This window comes from Centrocercus urophasianus, unplaced genomic scaffold, assembly GCF_019232065.1.
Source record: "Centrocercus urophasianus isolate 14NV4802_14NV808 unplaced genomic scaffold, USGS_Curo_1.0 seq_21, whole genome shotgun sequence".
NCBI lineage: Eukaryota > Metazoa > Chordata > Aves > Galliformes > Phasianidae > Centrocercus > Centrocercus urophasianus.
Genome location: NW_024884767.1, coordinates 20,929,645 through 20,950,578, shown reverse-complemented (window position 1 = coordinate 20,950,578; position 20,934 = coordinate 20,929,645). Strand labels below are relative to the sequence as shown.

The 20,934-nt window shown below is 41.7% G+C and overlaps 1 protein-coding gene across 1 annotated transcript in view; it reads right to left on the bottom strand.

Moving 5' to 3' along the window:
- Window positions 1-20,934, bottom strand: part of LOC122162580 (neuronal acetylcholine receptor subunit alpha-7-like) — a 60,014-nt gene that overhangs the window by 1,268 nt on the left and 37,812 nt on the right. The window contains exons 6-9 of the mRNA XM_042822998.1: window positions 20,603-20,770; window positions 18,212-18,406; window positions 17,274-17,360; window positions 4,514-4,623 (exon numbers count right to left, since the gene is read on the bottom strand). Coding sequence (XP_042678932.1) covers window positions 4,514-4,623; window positions 17,274-17,360; window positions 18,212-18,406; window positions 20,603-20,770 — 560 coding nt within the window. The remainder of the gene's footprint in view (window positions 1-4,513; window positions 4,624-17,273; window positions 17,361-18,211; window positions 18,407-20,602; window positions 20,771-20,934) is intronic.

Below are 20,934 nucleotides of genomic sequence, written 5' to 3'. Positions count from 1 at the left end.
AATAAAGAGCCAAAGCAATGGTCTGTGAAAGATGTTTACACAACTTTGAAATTCTATAGTGAGAGTTCTGCTGGTTTGCAGACTTATGCCATTTTCTGCAAGCCTTTCTGCTTCTCTCCTCCTAATGAATCATTTATTCTTTATCCTGAAGGGCTATTTCCTGTTTCCAATTATTCTGCTTATCTTGAGGGCTTTAAATCTTTCATTATTTCCTGCACAGTCACTAAAAATAAACAGAAAAATGTAATGCAGCAACTTAAAAAAATCCATACCGGATTTAATTAAACTTACTTAATTACAGTGTCATATGACATATTATGGACACAAGGTGAAACATCATGGAGCAAAATAAGGTGTTAATTGCTAACAATATGTTAACAGTGTTAAAGTAATGGCTTAGGCAAACTTTCTTACTCAAAAATTTTAATATATCTGTTAGCTCTGGAAAGAGATGTTAGGCGAAAAACCATATGAACATACCCCCCAGTGCATTACATGATGTTATGGTGTGCAACTCTGATAACCAAAAATCATAAAACCATGACATCCTTTCAAGATGGACAGGCAGGAGAAGTGGGCTGAAGAGAACCTAATGAGGTTCATTAAGGCCAAGTGCGCAAGTGCGGGGTGCTACACTTGGGCTGGGGCAATCCCAGGTGTTTATAGAGACTGGGTGAAGAACCCCACGAGAGCAGCCCTGCAGAGAAAGACTTGGGGGTTCTGGTAGACGAGGAGCTGGACATGGGCCAGCAGTGTGCTCTTGCAGCCCAGAAAGCCAACTGTGTTCTGGGCTGCATTAAAAAAGGGTGGCCAGCAGGGAGAGGGAGGTGATTGTCCCCTTCTACTCAGCTCTTGTGAGGCCCCATCTGCAGCACTGCATCCAGGCCTGGGGCCCCCAGTACAGGAAGGACGTGGAGCTCTTAGAATGGATCCAGAGGAGAGCCTCTAAGATGATCAGAGGGCTGAAGCACCTTTCCTGTGAGGAAAGGTTGAGGGAACTGGGATTGTTTAGCTTGGGAAAGAGAAAGTTCTGGGAAGAGTTCATTGTGGCCTTCCAGTACTTGAAGGGAGCATAGAAACAGGAGGGAGAATGGCTGTTTACCAGGGTGGATAGTGATAGGACAAGGGGAATGGTTTTACACTGAGGCAGGGGAGGTTTAGGTTAGATATTAGGAGGAAGTTTTTCACACAGAGCAACAGGTTGCTCAAGGAGTTTGAATCCCTGGAGGCATTCAAGGCCAGGTTGGATGTGGCTCTGGGCAGCCTGGTCTGGTGGTAGGCGACCCTGCACATAGCAGGGGAGTTGAAACTAAATGATCATTGTGGTGCTTTTCAACCCAGATGCAGCGCTGGGGCTGTCAGAAAACAGCCTGGGTAGGATGAATATGCGTTCTCATCTGCACAGTCATTTCCGGGTTTCTTGTGAAAGAAGGACGTAGGTGAGGCCACCTCAAGGGTAAACAGCCTATCGCTGTTGTGATCACCAGGGTCCTCCCCTAAGCATCACACTGTTTTGCTTTAGATATATTCTCAGTTCCAATCACAGAAAATCTAGAAAATTGGTCTCCAGCTACTACACTTCTTGAGAGGAGTGAAGTAAGCTTCTGCACAAATTTATGCTTGCTGGTTCAATGGCATCAACTGGTCCAAATATAAGTATATCCAAAGAAAAACCTAAAAACCAATGAACCCCAAAGCCCCCTTCCTGCTTTGTGCTTGATCTTCCTGTATTTCTCATGTACAATGCAGTATCTTTGGCTGTCAGCAGAGGCGTATTGATGGGGCAGAGAGTCATGCCTGATATTATCTACTCTCAAAGTGCTAATTAGCTGGACTCTCATTAGTGCTCTGCTCCACAGCGAGTGGAGGGAGTACCAAGTAGACAGCAACCCCCACTTCTGAACTGAATGACTAAGAAATACCGCGGCTGAATGCCGTGAATTTAAGCTCCTCTCTAGGAAACAAAAGATTAATAGACAGGAGGGTAAAACTATCATCTGTGAAGCTACAGAGAGGCTAAATGCTAACACTCCTGTCTGATACCTTTTCTGGTCCAAAGGCCAAACACAGAGTTCTTGAGAGATGAGAGATGAGCAGGGAAACAAAACCATTCAATGGAGAAAAGTTTATAAATCAGGTGTGTAGGTAATGCAGTCAGTTAAACTCTCTAGTTTCGGGGTTGCTTCCTTATAAACCTTATAAAACTTATAAAAAAGTGACTTTCCCCGGAACTTTTCCCAGCAGTTACTTGCATTTGAATAGGAAGTAAAAACAATCCTGTAATAACATCCAGTCAGTGGAGAGTAATTGGATGGTAAGGATACCTGCTGAGACTGGAACTGCAGAGAAAAAATTCAAGCAAGTAATTTCCTAGATTCTGCAGATAGTTATCTTAAATTCCTGTATATTATTGAGCAAAAGTCTGTAAGGATGTATCTGAAATAAAAATGTAATTTGCCTGAAATAGGTGCACAGGAAAAAATAAAAATGGAAAATATGCTGTGAATCTTAACAACTGAACCATGGCCTTTTACTGGTGGAGGAATAATACCCACTTCTGTGGTGTCAAACTCATCCCCGCAAATTTGGCATTCACTTTTTTTCTCGAGATCCCACAGGCCTGTCAGCTTTCCTGGTCTACAGCTGTCACAGTTTATCATCTGACCTTCCCTATAGCCTTTCTATACTTTTTACTTCACTATTGTTGTGGTGGTTTTTTGTTTGTTTGTTTGTTCTGTTTGTGCATTTTTGTGCTTTTTTAATATGTGCCAGTTCAGTAGTCAGGGCACTGAGTCAGGTTCTTCAGGAGTGAGAGCTCCTTGCTCTCAGTCTTTTCAGCTAACTGACAGTGGATCTCAGCAGCTTTGTGGCAAGAACCCAGAGTACACATACAAGTCTTCTTTCTCTGTAGTTTTTATCTTTGCAGTCTTAGGTCCTGATGTTGAGAAGCACAGACCAATAGGTAGTCCCAAAACTTAGCAACAGGTCAGTGGTGAGTAAACAAGATCTATACAACATCAAGTCTAGACCCACCCACTCCCTTTCCTCTCACCATTCCCCTCTGCCCTCCACTCCCTCCTAGATAATGCCTGTCTTGTGTGTTCCTACACACCCACTTGGCCTGAGAAGATCTCCTGCTCTACTGAGACAGAGCAAGAGCTGACTTGCTGGATCTATGACCATATTTAATGTGAGCCATTGTGCCTAGGCTTCTCAAGAAGCAGAAGAAATGGCAGAATTGCTCCTGGGAGCTATTACACTGCTGTGTACTTTGTCCATGTATTCATGTGCTCCAGTCTTGAAATCAAGAAGTAATTTTTAGAAAGCTTAATATGTATTAGACTTCCTTTTTAATTTTTTTTTTTATTTTGCTTTGATGCTGCAGTTTATTTTTAGAGAAGCTAAATTAGAAAGCATTTCAGTTTTCAGGCTGACATTGGTAATCATGTGATGTTTAACATCATGTCAGGGTAATTGTCTAGAATGACAACTGTGGCAAATGAGATGCTACAGGATGCTGTAGAAACAGACGCCTGTGAAACTGGGATATTCAGATGACTATTTGTATCTGCTTATACTTCCATTGCTTTTCTTTTTTTTTTTTTAACAGCAAAGCATATTCTGCATATTCTAAACCTATTCTCAGTAATGGAGAGAGAAAAAAAATGTTTTAACTTCAAAATATAAAATAAATACACTCCACTGAAAGGCATCTGGGAGAGGTGCCAGACCTCAAGGATAACAGAGCCTTCTGCTGTAGAGAAGGTGTGTCCACATGTTAACTGCACTGAGAAGTGATCAGATGGAAGTAGACAAAATTCATTTTCCACCCAGACTACTGGATTCAGCCTCAGCAAATGGCAGTTTCTGAGTCAGTGATGTCAGTGCAGTCAGACTGAGGCCAAGAGTGTTGCCTTTCTGCTGATGGTGCAACAGGAACCTGCTCCAAGCTGTGAGAAGCACAGTTGGGTTCAGTATTCAGTGCAGAGGCATTGAAGTTCCTGGTTTTCCAGCATTTCTGGGAGCCAGCTTGTAACAGGTTCGCTTGTAAGACAGGGTAAGCTAATCAGCTTCTCCTCTTTCCTTTGTTCTGGGAGATCACAGCTCTGCCGTTAAATAGAAAACGTAATGCTGCTCCCTTCTCTGTAAGGGAACAGAACAGACAAACTGCTCAGTCTAATAAATGTGAGGTGTCTGCTGGATAAGAAATCAAAAGTGTTGCCCACAGGGCCAGCCCTTGAAAAGCAGGTGCGAAGAAAGATTACTCTGCCATGAATCAAGCTACCCCTGTTTAAGGTTTAAATAGAAAACCCAAACAACTGATGTTTTTTCTAAGAGAACCCCAAATTAGTATGTTTGTTCTCTCTCTATTATCAAACATAATAGTGTAAAACATACTGTTTATAGTTGACACTTGAGGTTAATGGGGAATAACATCTGTCCCTTGTCAGCTTGCCACAACTTTCAAATTTTCTTTAAATGCTATTGAATATTTACTACCAAATCTACTCACCCATCTGGGCATCTTTCCTGCTTGTGGGTCATGATGGTGAAACTGCAGAACCAGCACTGTTACGACCACAGACAGACCAACAATGACCATGATGCTAGCGAAATACTGAGCTGCAAGTAAAAGGAAAATTTGGTCAGGAGTGGAGAAAAACAAAAGGCAAATAACATTCCTTGATCATGAGCTACATTTACAAAGTGCGGAATCTCATCCAAACATCCTCTTCTCTGATACCTGTATCAGTGGACCCCCAGAAAGTATGGTTGTGGCACCACCACCTTCTGCTCCCACACCTTGTTACTGCCCAAAAGGGTGCATTACTCAGCACCCTCCTCAGTTCTTAAGGCTAGCCCTCTTGGTTTCTATGAGAATACCCTTGCTGGAGTGCTAAATTTAAACCTACTGCACAGGAAAGAAATCAAAACCTTGAATCCCAGAACTGAGACTTGAAACTGTTATCTCCTCGACGCATCTCATCATTGTTTGCAGATGACACCAAGTTGGGAGATGATGTTGATCTGCCTGAGGGTAGGGAGGCCTTTCAGAGGGATCTAGATAAACTGGATCACTGGGCTGAGGTGAATGGCATGAGGTTCAACAAGGCCAAGTGCCGGGTCCTGCACTTTGGGCACAACAACCCCATGCAGCACTGTAGGCTTGGGGCAGGGTGGCTGGATGAGTGTGAAGAGGAAAGGGACCTGAGGGTGTTGGTTGATGCTCAGCTGAACATAAGCTGACAGTGTGCCCAGGTGGCCAAGAGGGCCAACGGCATCCTGGCCGGCATTAGAAACAGTGTGGCCAGCAGGAGCAGGGAGGTGATCATCCCCTGTACTCAGCACTGGTGAGGCTGCACCTTGAGTACTGTGTTCAGTTTTGGGCCCCTCACTGCAACAAAGACACTGAGGCCCTGGAATGTTTCAGAGAAGAGCAATGAAACTGGCGAGGGGTCTGGAGCACAAGTCTTATGAGGAGTGGCTGAGGGAGCTGGGATTGTTCAGTCGAGGAGGCTCAGAGGAGACCTCATTGCACTCTACAACTTCCTGAAGGGAGGCTGTGATGAGGAGGGGTTTGGCCTCTTCTCCCAGGCAACAAACAGAACCGAGGAAATGTCACAGGTTGTGCCATAGGAGGTTTAGATTAGACATAAGGGAAACTCTTTTCCTCTCAGCGGGTGGTCAGGCACTGGAATGGCTGCCCAGGGAGGTGGTGGAGTCGCCATCCCTGGCAGTGTTCAAGAGGTGTCTGGATGAGGAACTAACAGATATGGATTAGTACCTTGTGGTAGCAGTGGTGATGGGAGGACGGTTGGACTAGATGATCTTGTCTTTCCAACCTTATGATTCTATGATTCTGTGATCCCCTGCATACATCCTCTCATGTCAGAGGTGGGGTTGGTGCACAAGACTACAAGGAACAATTTTCCATAGGGCTAATGGCATTTAAAGGCAGTTGTTGAAGACAGCTGAGGCAAAATACCAAGGACTATTATGTCTAGTTGTTAGAAAGAGATTTGGAAACCACCGTGAACTGCAGCCTCCACCACCACCTCAACCTGGATTACAGAAAATGTCAGTAATCTAATAAAGACTTCAAGGCAAATTTTGTTTTTATCCATCTTCATTTATTAACATTGTTTCTCTTTGCCTCAGCAGCAAAACACTTGTTCATAATAATGAGGTTCTTCCCAAAAACCAGCACTGCAATTGCTTCAAGAGAAAGACGTGGCTCTCCGTGATACAATACATTTCACAGCTGGATGCTCCTGTGGGTGATGCGAATTGACAGGTCACTGTGACACCTACTTACGAGAGAACCAATAGTCAGGTGGAAGCACTGCAAACTATGAACTCAGGCTTGAGAGGAGCTGGCTGATCTGACTCCAGCATGCCCCATACAAGAGAAATCTAGAAGTGCTGATATTATTGGTCTAATTACTGTTATAAATCACTAAATACTGCAGTAAATTCCATGCATTTTAGTGCCTTCAATAAGATTTTCTGGCCTGAAATGTTCAATTTAGAAGGTCTTTGGCTTGTATGTTTTATAGACCCTTATAAAATTACATACTTTGTTGAATCTGAAAAGAACTTTGTGATACCTGACACTTCTAAGATCCCAGGCAATGGGAATTCACAGTTTAAACTTTGAGTGCAGTAAACTTGGGAAGTGAGGTCAGAAAATTCTATAGATATCTGCTAGAAAGCGGGGAAAACAGTTCTTTCAGGAACAGACTGGGATCTGTAACATTCCCTGTAGACTGCAGCCTCCTCTCATCCTATTCCAGCCCAACACAAGCAAGAATCAGTGAACTCTATTTCTAGGTCTTCACTAAATTAGCTGAGTACTGCCACAGAAAATTAGAGATGTTCACCCATGACATGTAGCTCAGGAAAAAAGCAGTGTCATAGCAACTGAGCTACAGTCCAGCCAGTAAACATTTTCCTCCCAGTATTTTAGGGTCCACTCATAAGCATACATGCACTTACAGCTTTGAAGCTACTGGTCTCAGAAAGTCCTGTTCCCATGTATGACTGTTGGTGGAGATAAATGTGAATCTGATTTCTCTCTCTCTCTCTCACACACACACACAAACTCATCCCTTTCATTTGTACATCAGAAGGGAAATATTCAGCATCTCTTACTAATCACCTTTCTGAATCCTACTTAAGAATTTCTCGTTGCTGAGATCTTCCCTCACATATAGAGGCCACCCTGGAGGCTTCAACAAATGACTTTACCATGTGCAGTGTCAGCTCTCAGATTAAGAAAAGCGATCCCAGACCAGAATGCATCTGAAAGAATATGGGATCTGGTGCTGCATTGCTCTGAGGCATAGCTGGAAAGCTTCTGACATTCCACAGGAATACTGAGATCTGCTCTGGACTTCACTAGATGCTCTTCGTATGATTTCAAAGCTGTTATCTTCAGCCACTATGTGTGAAAAGAAGAGTTGCTCCAGATTCTCAGTTGATCCCTCTCAAACATGAAATATGTGCTCTTCTTCTCCTGATTTTCTTCCTTTTGCCAAAGGAGACATGATGTAACATGCTACCTGGACAGCTGTTCTAACATCTGAAGTTGTCAAGCTGTCTTATCGTTGTCAGAAGTAGATCAGGTGCTGCTGTCATAGCAAATACAGACCACATACAGCACATAGACCCAGAAGCTCTTCAAAAAGTCAGTGACAACTACTTGTTCTTGCAGACATACTCTGGCATTGCCTAGGTCAAAATAATGGCACAGTCTTGCAGTTCAGAAATAGAGGAGCTTCCAGCACCATTTATGGATCTTTTGTGACATTATTCTATGTCAGAGAAGCAACATGGTTCATTTTAGAATTATTTGTAAGATCTGCTGCTTGAGTGGAACCAGATAAACTTTAAGGGCTGATTAGAAACAGGGTAAATAAAACAGAAACCCTGAGGGGTGATATGATTCCAGATGGATGCTTTGCTTTGTTGATTTTATCACTGAACACTGGCTGAGAAAGCAGTATATTATCCAGATTTATTAACACAGCTAATGATAGGAAAAGCAGAGCTTTTTCACTGTGACCAACTGCAGTGTTGCTGACACTGTGGAATAGTGGGGGATGAAGGTGATTGTAAAGATCAGGTAGTTGCAATGGTGAGTCTGGATACCTCCCACTGCTATTCCTTCTTTGCTGGAAGCATCAGTTTTTGCATCTGACATTCTGGACTGTTTCAGAGCTGCTCTAAGTCAAGTCATTTCAATCATTTAGTGCTGAAGGCTTTTGGTGAACGCTTATGAAATGACAGAAATGACCCAATGCATTCACAGTATGAGATATACACTGTTGTTCCCTCTGAAAATGCTCCAGATTCATAAGTTGAATCTGTGGAGGATGCAGGAAACGTCCAGCCCCAGCATAATGAATTCCAACTATCCTTTTATTCCTATGGCAGGAAGCAGGACTCATGCTGGGCAGACGCCATCTCACTCTGCAGCGGGCAATAGTTGCTCACAGGCAGAGTTCCTCAAAGAGTAGGGAGGAGAACAGGAGGTTGAGGACAGACTCCCTTACTGTCCTACTGTAGTATACAGATAGCAAAGAGACTAAGTAGATAACGTGGACAGGAAAAAAGTTATCCATTTTTAAGTTTTCCTGTAGCTGGGATACACTGTACATTCTATTAGGTCTCAGCAGCAGAAAGCAAAGAACATTGTCATAGTCCAGCTAGTTTTTCACAGACATGAAATGTTTGTGAAGAGAGAGAATTCAGGGTTAGATCTTGTGTTTACTTCTTGGTTATGGTAACTGCAGAGGCATGGAGCCGTATTTTCAATCTCGTCTCAGCTCAAAAGCTATTGAAGTATAGAACCAGATGTTTGAGAAATAAAACTGCTCTTTTTTTTCTGTCTAGGATGAAGTTCATCCAAGACAATTAACTTCGGGAAAAACACCATAGATCACTGTGAAGAACTGGCTGCTTTCTATTGGATGGAAGATTCTGAGAGAAGCCCTGCCATCAGCAAAGCTCCCATCAGGACCATGAAAGGGAGGGGAGAAAAACACTAAAAACAGTTTGAAAAAAGACAGAAAAATGAAGTGGCAGTGACTGAGGATACATAGGCAGATGACAGAAAATGCAGTAGATTGATCTTTTTTTCTCTTTCTAGTCAGAACCACTAATGTCTTATGCTCATAGCTTAAAACAATCTGTAACTCCTGAAGGTGGCAAAAGCACCACATTTCTTCCTTGTCTTAGTAATTTGCTGTCTTGTTTGCTGTATGACTAACTGCAAGAAATCACCCCAAGCATCTGGTGCGAACACACAGTGTATGACCTTCATTTGTATTGAAATAACAGTGGCATGATAATGAACAGCAAGGAGATGAGAAGACTGAAAACAAATCAGTGTAGTAGAGCCCTGAGCAGCAAATTAAGCTTTGTGGATTTAGAATAAGCAAGCAGATGAAGGAGACAGAGGAAAATGCAGTGATGTTACCTAGACTGAAGCTAACTAGACTTTTTTGTGTAGCATTTGATAAATCCAGGCAAGGTGTCATACATCATGTAGATACTGACCATAGGAAATGACAATTCCTTATACTCACCCCCACCACACACTGTCCACTTTCAACCACTCTCTCTGCACAAACAGCACAAACACACTTTCTGCATCATGACTGCTTTCTGGAAAGAGCTGGTAAGAAAAAATCATAAAATCATAGAATCATTTAGGCTAGAAGAAAGCACTAAGATAATCTAATCTAACCATCTGGCCACCCCCATGATGCCCACTGACCACATCCTTCCATGTCACGTCTACACAGTTCTTGAACACTTTCAGGGATGGTGCTTCCACTACCTCCCTGGGCAGCTTGTGCCACTGCATCACCAATCTCTCTGAGAAGAACACTCCCCTGAGGTTTGCAGCGTTTTGGAGATATTGAGGAAAAAAAATCTGGAAATAACAACGACTTCTTTTTAAGAGAATGCCATGAATTCCCAGAGATGAAAAGTCTTAATGGGAAAAATAAACCACCTGACTGGTTTCAGAAGTCTGAACACTTCATTTGGGAATTTGGCTTTTGGGCAATCTGATCTGACTTCTGCAGCCTCCTGGTTGGGTTGGAAGAGAGCAGCCAGACCACAGCTTACTGCAGCTTTGTTCTCAAGCTGAAACCATCCCCTAGTTTTCTCTGCATGGCTGTACTCTGCCACCTGGGGTCTGACCTCAAAATCTGGTGGTTTTCTATGAGCTTTGTACTGATAGGAGGTTAAGCAGCCAGATGAGCAAGAAGAGGTACACCAGCACAGTAAAACAGGTCGGTGTCAAGTGGATGTAGGCAGGTGAAGAGAATACTTTCTGAAGTATGTGATTTATGTAGTGATGGAAGAAGCCAGCATCACAGAGGAAGAGGGAAGAGGGTTGCTTTCTAGTAGGAAATACAGTTTAATGAAGCAAACCAGAGATATGGAGACTGTAAGAAGGGAGTTGTAATGCTCTTTAAAAAAAAGAATTCAGGCATACGTGTGCCGCCTGAGGAAGACATTGATCCTTTCCTCAAAGATGGTCATAAAACATTATCAAAAATGGACTTGATTATCCAGCTCTACTAATCAGCGTATCATTGTCTTTATAGAATTTTAAAACAAACAAACAAATAAGAAAGAGAGAAACAACATGAAAAGTTTACATCTGAAAGCTTCAAATGTAGTTATTGAGGAAATTAACTAATCCTTGAGTTTCAGTGGACAGGTCCTGACTTTGCATGGAAGTTTTAATTGAAATAAGAGTATTTGCTTAATTTTGACTTGCTCACTGAACTGAAAAATCAGCACAGTGCGATGCACATCCATCCCTTCTTATATAATGCACTAGGCTAGATACCATGGTCTTCATTGGTAAGGGCTGGAAAATGCATGAAATTCCCTTGAGATTAGTCAAGGGCTTGTATCATGTGAGACATATCTGCACATAACTACATAGTTTTTTAGTAGCAGAAGAAAGTAATTGTCATACCTGAGCTGTACCCTACAGGCTTCAGGATTTCAGCCAGTAACCAGTGCTCTCGGGGCAGTAATTTCAGACGTGCATCACATCTGGAGTTCTCTGCATTTATTTATATAGTCCTTTGTCGAGTAATGAAATCTAGTTCTATACATAACTAGATTCTTTATAAAATATTTTTATAGAGAAATTAAAAGTGAGTCAAAGCATATGTGCGACCAGACACACTGCTCATGATGAATGATGAAGCTATGCCAGGGAGGGTAAGTTTAGGACACAGCTACTGCTGTATGGTTGTGGTCTGGAAGTCTTTTAAGGAGCTATACTCCAGAGCTTTTAATGCCAGGAGGGAGCTCCAGGGCATAGAACTGAAACAAGCCTTGTGCATACAATCAACTTGTGTTGGATTCTGGCCAAACCATTGTGTTTGTAGATGCCATGAGACTTGGTTGTTCTTAATCCAAAAGGCTAAGCTTGTTTCTGTTGCTATGAGTAGGAAAAAAAATTTTTTTAAAGAAACGGAGGCATCCTAGCATTCGTTCCTAGGGTTGGAATCACAGATGAATTTGGAGAAGGACAGTGTGCAAGCTTTGAGCAATCTTGGTGCCTTACTAGGCATATACATGCTGCTGAAAACTAGGTTTTGGAAATAGCTTTTGCCCTATGTAGGCTATTGTGGAGAAGGATGGAAACAGCTGTGCGTGCAGGCCCCAGAGACAGCTGGGAAAGAGCAGAGTCCAAATGTCATCACCCATCTACTTAGCTAGGACACATGTATCAGAGAAAGGGACTGTCTGGTGGAACAGAAAGCTCCAACACACCTCACTGCAGTGCAGTGGAGCACCAGACTCTGGAAGTTTATAAGCAGCCTGCTGCTAATTTCTAGCTCAAATTTTGTCACCTGCTCTTGGCAGAGAAGAAGTCAGCTTGTTTTTCATGTGCATTAATACAGCATTAGTGAACTGTTTAGAAATGTGAGTCTATTGTGAGGGGAAGTTGCAAATGATAGATTAAGAGAGCCCCTGGGCAGCTTTACAAACTGACAGAGAATGCAAAAGGGCACACCAAGGAAGCAGAGAAACGCTTTGCAGAGAGGCAGAAAAGAAGCAAATATCTTGCCCTTGTGATTATTTAGGCTGAGTGGTGCTTTGTTTATCCTAAGTGTAAGCTGAGGACAAAGTAATATGGCCTCAGCTAAGAAGAATAATTATACAATTTCTACATTTCCTTGCAAATAGACAAGAGCTGAGAAGTGAGTTATTTTCTAAGTGTCAAATTGAAGCAACATCCTTTTCCTCAACAGAGGCACTCCAAACGGCATCTGCAAGAATTTCTGAAATTACCACCTATTATTAGTTAGCTAGTTAAAACTGAGGTCAAACAATGGAGAAAAATAAGTTTTATAGCATTTTTTAGTCAAGTGTTTTTACACCAGTGAAAGTCAGAAGCATTCAGCCATGTCCATGTAGCAGAAGAAGCAAGGTTTTTACAAAAACAAAATTTAAGAATACAATGCAGATTTTTTTCCAAGGGTGAGGTTGTCTTTTCAGAGTGTCTCCTCCTACATGCATGCAGACCAGCAACAATAACTTTTCTGTAGACTAGCAGTGGATTTTTATTCTTCGAGATCAAATTACTTGCATCCTTTTCAAGCATTCTCTGAGTTCTGTTTCTGCAACTTGATACTAACTATGCTGATTCTCCAGGAAACTGACCAAACTATCCAAGCATCTGCCTTATCCTTGCATTCATCTCAAGAGGGCTTTTAGCCAAACCAAAGACAGCAGTGAAAAAACATGATCATTATGTGGTAAATACAACTTAGCAACTAAATGTCCCAATTATTATCTACTGCAAAACCACTGTGGAGAGGTTATGTATTGTTGGGGGTGGGGATAGGATTTTCAGATCTCAGGACCATGCAACGTAACTCAGCTCAGTTCAGTACTTGCGGAATAAAGGGTATTTGGGTACAGAAGCCAGAAGGGTGAACAGTCTTTCCCTGTTTGTTTCGAGTAGAGCTAAGAGTTAAAAGCAGGGCTTCAAACCTGGGATACTATGGAAACAGGAATCCACACTTCATTTGAGAAGTCATAGAAGGAAAATGGTGCAGAGTGGCCAGAATACGAAAGATCTCAAGAATGGTGAAACAACCTGGAAAGTGTCACCTCCATAGTAGATGCACAAGTGCACAAAGGGAAACAGATCATGTCAGAGAAAGCTCAGAAGGATAAAACAGTACAAGAAAACAGCAAGGGCTTACAGGAGAGTAGACTTCAAGTGCAATAAAGGGTCCTACCAATACTCAGAGAAATAAGGAAATGCATCAGAAGACCAGCATGGAACTCATGATAGTGCACCAGTGCAAAAGGTCAACATACCTTGCAAGGCAGGGAGCAGGGACAGGCTGCAAAGGCAAGATCTGTGATCATTATTTGGGCATTCACAGCTGGTGTTAGGAAAGCTACAGATAAGCAGCTGAGACTGACAAGGGAGTCAAGAGCATAGGAAGACTTTCTACCATTACACAAACAGTAAAAAACTGAATTAAGTCAGCGAACCACTGGGCTCAGTGAGGCCTTCTGAGGAAGGCTTGCATGCTGGAGCTTTGAGGTACCTGACAACACCACGTTGCCTTCAGGAAAGGGGTGGCAGGGACAGGTGCTTCGCAGCAGTGTCTAGCAAGGTGGTGAGAAACAATGTGCTCAGACTTCTCTCTCCTGAGTGCAGCTGCACAGTGGAAAAGGTTGCCCAGGAAGGCTACAGTGTCATCTCCATCCTTGAAGGCTCCCAGATACAACTAGAAAAGCCTGAGCAACCTCATCTAACCCTAGACTTGAACGTGCTCCAAGCAAGGCCTGGACTAGCAACATCACAAAGTCCTTTCCAATCTGAATTGTTCTGTGAAGTAAGAAGCTTCTATTGCACAGGGGTGGCAGTCTTTGAGAGCATCATGCTTGAGTGTACTCCAGCATGTCAAGGTTAGTTTTCTTTTGGGCCGTAACAGGGAAGCGTCAGATAACTGTAGATATGAGATTGTTTTAGAGTCCATTATCTGGCTACCTGAAGTCACTCTCCAGGATCTTACAAAACATTTATGTACTAGGATTATTCTTTTACTATGTTCCACAATACAAAATTTGTCCAGTGAACAGATGAAAGAAACAGACTGTGTTTGACCTATATGACAACTTTAGGAGGTGCATTTCCAATACATTTTATATGCTCTAATTATTTTGGTATTTTTAAAAAACTTATAGTAATACGTGGTGCCAACAATGCTTATTTAGTATACTAGTTGTGAAAATAGACCTCTTTATTATCTCCTAGACTTTGCGCTCCAAAAGGAATAAGAAGGTGTGAGTGATCCTAATAATTGAGATAACATTCACACAGAGCAAGGGACTGGACCAAATGAGTATCCCTACTACCATTACCACGATCCCTCACCCCCTATCATTATGTGATGCTTGATTAAGTACTAATATATATATCTATAGTATAGTGTATATATATATATATATATAGCTTTTTTTTTTTTTTCTTCTTACATATCTTATTTTCTCTGGTAGGGAATTGTAACAGTAGAAACTGATGTAGTTAAAGGTACTGCATGGAACATATACAGGTGCATCCCTTCACTATCTCTCAATGTCTTCTACTCACCTTTGTGGAGTTCTAGGTATATATACAGGCAAGGGTTTTGTTAGATTTTTTGGAAGCTCCTGTGTGATTCAGTGGCTAGAATCTCACTCAATAAGATGCCCAAGTTATTTGGAAGCTTTCAGAAACTCTTGCCTGCGGGTAGTATTACCCTCACTGTTTCATTGTCACCTTCCTTCCCATATGTAGGTCTGTATTTTTTTCTCCATGAAATTAAATATTAAGATGTCTGAGTAAATGGTCTTTTGCTCTTTTTATGATACAATTTGTGCAAGGCTTTAATTTTACAATCATATAATGGGTTGGAAGGGACCCAAGGGATCATTAAGTTTCAATCCCCCTGCCACAGGCAGGGCCACCAACCTCAGAAGTGCATCTTCTGTCATATATTGGTATATTGTTGGATATTCTATTTATTTCAGTTGCTTAGAATGTGTACTTTAATCATGATTTGTATGAATATTAGCTTAAAAAATGATGTTTTAACAATTTCTGAGTTTTTATGTGCTGTTCACACTTCTTTATTTTACAAACCAGAAAAGGTTTGTTTTCCCTACCCTGCCGAGATCAGGAAATGATGTTTTACCCAGTTTCCACTGGGGAAATCAAGGCTTCATGCACTCAAGACAGAGGGATTATCCTATGAAAACAAAAATAAAGATGACTGTATGGCCCACTAAACTGATCTCGTGATAGAAATTACCCAAATGGCCACATGGCATGTCTTGTTACCTGGGTCTTGCAGAAAAGCTGAATCCCAGCTTCCTTTTCTCCCTTTTAAAGCCTTCCTTGTCCCAGAGGAAGAGACAACTTCTCCTTTAGCAGATGCCAGTATTAACTGAGGCCCTTCCCATGAATGCATGTGCATGCAACAGAAAGGCAACATACAGACCTTTGCCTTTACTGGTCACAAACTGCTACCCAGCCTTCTGCCTCTCCCAACCAACTGAGCTTTCACAGCTCTGCTGGGTTTCTTCATCCTCAAGCCAACAGAAACGTAAGCACCTGAATCTGCTGGCAGGCTGAACAGCCTCAGTGCCTTCCCTTCTGCCTCTGCTTCTCAGAAGGCAGTTTCAGGGAGTTCACCTAGCAGAGGCTGGAGCCCTTGGATACAAAGCCCATTGGATCATAGTCAGACCTCTTACTACTCCTGTGACGCTGCTAGTGACCAAGCAGCTGCTGAAACATGTACAGGACACAGAGGTGACTTTCCCTTCCTGTTGCTGTTGTCACATTCAACCTCAGAAATAACACAGTGTTGAGACCAACATTCTCACTTCTTAGGTTAAATGTCATAATATCCAGTGTCTCTCTGTGCCAGCTTTTTGACAGGACAGTCCCACAACAAACAAGCAATCTCTACTTTCATATCAATTCACCTTATAGAACAACAGTGAATCCCTCACTTTCCTTGTTATTTGACACTTCAGAAAGAAGAAATTAATGAAAAAAAAATGATTCAATCTGTCTGGCATTCTTGCACGATCTTGTGAAAATCACTTAATCCTTCATAGCTTCTTAACTCTTCTTTCTTATATTGTCTTCACAGTTATTTAACAAAAAGAGAATTGAGTAGAAGATTCCTTGTTTGAGTTTTACAAGGCTATTTCTGGCTTTAGAGATTTTAAGCCACTCATAACAACTATTTTGTTCACAGTATAGGTTGTGCATTCCTAAAAGCACTTCCCCAAAGTATAAGCACCATAAGTTTCATCACTGTAGTAACTTCTATAATTGTAGGTTGAATCTTGCTGTTCAGACAGTGATGGGAATTTCTTGAGGGATTTGTGCAAGCCTCAACACTCATGTTCATCACTTAGTTGGGACAAACAGCACTGTGACAGCATAGTGTTTTAACACACTGGTCATTTCAAAAGAACAGTGTGCAATTGCACCAATGCAAGTTCTTTGCATAGCTTGGTCAGCATGACCTCAAGCAGAAATTGAAGCTTTAGTGTTGTTTAAAGGCTAAAGACATATCTTTTCTGACTCCCTGTGGATTCAGTGATGGCAGCAGGACTCCAATGCTGTTGGAGAGTTGTTCATTAAAACTTTCTATATTTAAGCAAAAACATGTCTTTAATTTGTCTCAAGTAGTACAATATAAAATCCCCAGCAGTGCACAACAGAGTGGGGGAGCAGATTATGTGGAAGAGGAAAAACTTCTCTTCAGCCAGCTGCAAAGACACCTCCAAAAGCTTTCTGTGGGCATAGTGTCATCCAGAGAGCTTCAAATTAACTCAGTGAACACAGACACGAAGAACTCACAGCCAAGGCTGAGTATTATTCCAGTATCTCATCTGTTCTCATGCACTGGTTATGATGTCCTTTGTGATTTGCCTATCCAAACGTCCAAGCTACATTGTTCTGGAGTCCCTTAAATTATTACAATTACCAGTCTATCTGATATTTCCAGAGCCACCTTATGCCAGGTTGGGTATTTTTTGTTTTGTTTTGTTTTGTTGCATCCACACAAACAGTAAAGCCCAAACAGAGGTTTATTCCTAACACTGATGAAACGCAGAAGTGTAGTAAGAAAAAGAGTCAAAGCTCCAACAGGCTTTGAACAGCTCTTGAGAAACACTGTACTTTTTGCACAGAGCAGAGAAAATCAACCTACCTATTAGTGGGACTGAATCAGAAGTTGCAGGCATGATCTCAGCCACAAGCAGCATGAATACAGTCAGGGAAAGCAGAACAGTGATACCTGCAGGGAGTGAACATGGAGAGGAGAGATGAGGAACATGATTGCTGCATCTCCTCCTCTGATGTCTTTGCTGTTAAATGTAACTTTAAAGCGAAGACAAATCCATGAATTCATGCTTGTCAGGGTAGGTGAGAACGTCTACCAAGTGAGAGCATCTTTGGATATATCTTTATCTGCTCTCTTTCCAATTCTCAATTGCACCCAAGCCTTTGCTTCTCTCAAAGTAAAGGAGATTCTTTGCTGCTCAGTGAAATGGAACTTGCAGAATGGATAAAATACACTGCTCTTGCCAAACAGAGCTTACAAAAAACCCAGACAACTGTTCAAGATGAGGAGAGACTTGTTTCAACTATTACATGTTATATAACATTCTCCATAGAGCTGTAGCCTGTTACAAAAGTAACTGTGTTATTTTGTTCTCTCTGGAAAGGCTGTTTGCGAAATCTAGCTGCCCTGTGCTGAGAACTTGCCATCTATTTCACGTGTTCAGTGCATGAATATTACACTCTCTTTTTGTGCTTTAACTCAAATAATTCTCCTTGTCTGCATCCTGTTTTTCACAGTCAGAAGTCATATCCCTCATTCTGCTTAGGAACAGAATGACAGAGGGGATGAAGAACTACCATTGCTTCTTCTGCCAGTGACAAGTTCTACTTCATCTGAGAGTAGAATCCAAAGTATTTAGAACTGTATGTGTGAATCCTATACATAAACTTTTACTCCTGTTTCTGCAACTAAACTAGTGCTTCTGTTGCTCATCCAGGGAAATCTTCATTCATCAAAAACCATGAGCTATTATTTGCCATTTTATGGGAAGTACACAAGAAATAAATGAATTCTTTAGCACTTACCTAAAGAAATCTTCTCTCCTGAATCAGCAGGCAAAAGGAAAACAAGCAGTGCCAAGCCAGATATGAGAACACAGGGAATCAGTAGGTTCAAGCCATAGTAGAGAGTGCGTCGGCGCATGGTGATGGTGTATGTCACGTCTGGATATGGTTCTTTACAGCATTCATAGTACAACTCATTTCTCTTTCCTGGAACACCTGCAGAAAGGGAGATCAGAGTAGTGGGCAGCAGCACAGGACTGCCCATCATCCACTGCCCAGATAGCCTCTCACTGGCATTGAAAGGACCCCCAGAGATCCTCCAGTCACTCGCTCTGCCATAAGCAGATCCAACCCCTGCTACCACCTGTTGCTTCTATTTTCTCCATCAGGCTTTAAGCAAGTGATGGGATGAGGAAAAGGAAACAAGAAAGCTCCTGTGCTTGCTAGAAACAGGAGCTAGTGTGTGGTAAAGGCCAGCTGGATCTACCTCCAGACATCCAAGCCCCAGACAGCAGCAGGGAACTTGTCTGGCTCTTAAAGCTGTCAGCAAGGAGAAAGTATTTCCCCACCTCTCCATGTGGTCTCTTATTGTTCCATGCATCCAGGCATGGAATAGAAGATGCATTGAAGTGTCCTGTGGCAAGTGAGAAGGGAGAAAAGAAATACCTAAATCAGCTACAAGGCAAAAGTCATTTTCTAACACTTGTAGCCACTAATGCACGTATGGCTGGATAGATTTAATGAGACCAGGGACAACATGTCTCAGCTCAGTGTTTTTTGAAAGCTGAAATACATCATTACAGGATTAAATCAGCTAAGGCTGACTTCAAAGATCTCAGTGTCTTCAGGAACATCTGAATTGACGGTGCAAGTTGCCTGCTGTTCCTAATCCAACTTCTGTGTTTTCTAGTACTTGCATTCATACTTTCTGGATCATTAGAACATGGATCAGTCAAAGAAGCTCATCTGATCCAGTTCAAAACCAGTCTCAGCAACCCAGCCTCAAAACAGGAAGATCTGCAAACAGAGGCCAGAGGCTAGCACAGCTAAACATGACTTCTGGCTTCCTGCAAGCTAGGGAATGATTGCTAGCTTCTGATGTTATGCACACTGGCCCATGCATTAGATAGCTTTCGAAAGCTGCTAAATCAAGCTTATATTCTGTCATGTCTGAGGGTTTGGATAGATTGTTATACAACATGGTTGTTCTGTAGGGTTGGCAATGGTGACGTAGTTGCAGTAGAGTGCCCAAGAGGCTGTATGGCAGGGACTGCGGCAGGACACGTAATGGCCAGATGGAAGAGCTTAGTACCTCGCATGTTTCATGCCACCACTCTTTTTCTGTGTTACTGTACACAAGGTACAGAAGGTACAGTGATATGTAAATGTTGACAGGAGAAAAACAAGTCTCCATAAAGGTTTGACCAGAGTATTACCGAACACTTTCACCAAATGAGCTGATTAAGGAACAGTTCTGTCCAAAGGCAAGTAAAACTGAGGCCAGTCACTCCACCAGACATGCAAATTTATTGAACAGAAATGACCACTGTATCAAAGCACTTGAAAGTTAGAAATGCTCTGGAATGAACTGACTTTAGATGGACTTTCCTATGAAGTCCTCCAGCACTCCTGAATACTGATTATATTTCTTATTTTATTCTCAGATGCCCTGAATGGCATATTCAGCTGTTCTGGGTTAGTTATTTCCTTGATCAAATACCCAGACTAGAAAAAAAAAAAAAAAAAAAAAAAAAAAAGGCTGCAAGTTACCATTAATGTGGTCTAAACTCTGCCCATTTCCATAACTTGACTTCTGATTTACACCTACTTAAATGAGTTCAAAATAATTCACTAGAAGCTAGCTATGAATAACTAATTCTGGACAGAAGTTCCTCATTTAAAAATACAATCCTGAAACACAGAAAAGGAGATACACTAAGCTGCAATCATTTCCAGATGTTACAAACTGTTAGAGGTTTTGATGGTTTTAGGATGATCTCTGTAAAAGCTAATTCCAGTTTTGCTGAAATACCATTTTTTACACCAATCAATTCTTGAGTGATGTGTTTGAGTAGATGTGACAGTAGCGTTCAGTGTGTCTGCATAAGACACATCTAAGTACAGTTCTGACAAACTGCTCAGATGCATCAGCACCACTAGATTTCATTTGTGCACTTAGATTTAGGCAGTTGCTTCAGAACACAGTGTTTTCAGACACATTTCAAAGAATGCACTTGCAAAGTTGTTTTTGATCTGCAATTTTTTTCTTCTTTTTTTCATGTAAAAGGTTTTACATGAAAACTTTTCATATCTGTATTTCAAATACAGACTTCAATATTTAGTAACTTCTACATATTTGGGCTCTGCCTTTGAAAATTAGAATATTGAAAAAATTTAGGCAAGTCAATTTACCCACTAAATCCCACTCTCCATTTGAGATGTAGTTGGAAATATCAGCCTCAAGCATCTGCAGGTCAATCAGCCAACCACTGTGAGTCCAAGAGCCAAACTTCAAATCACACTTCTGCACATCAAAAGGGAACCAGCGGACATCAATGTAACATGTGCTCTTCAAAATGCCTGTGGATAAAAATCAACCAGAATCAAATGTGTGCAGGATTCACCTCCACCCTTAACTTGACTGACTGTGAGCAACTTTCTTCTCCAAAAGCTTGCATGACATAGTCATGGTGTAACCAAACAGCAAGCAGTGATGAAAGATGCTAGCATAAGTGCCTTCCTGG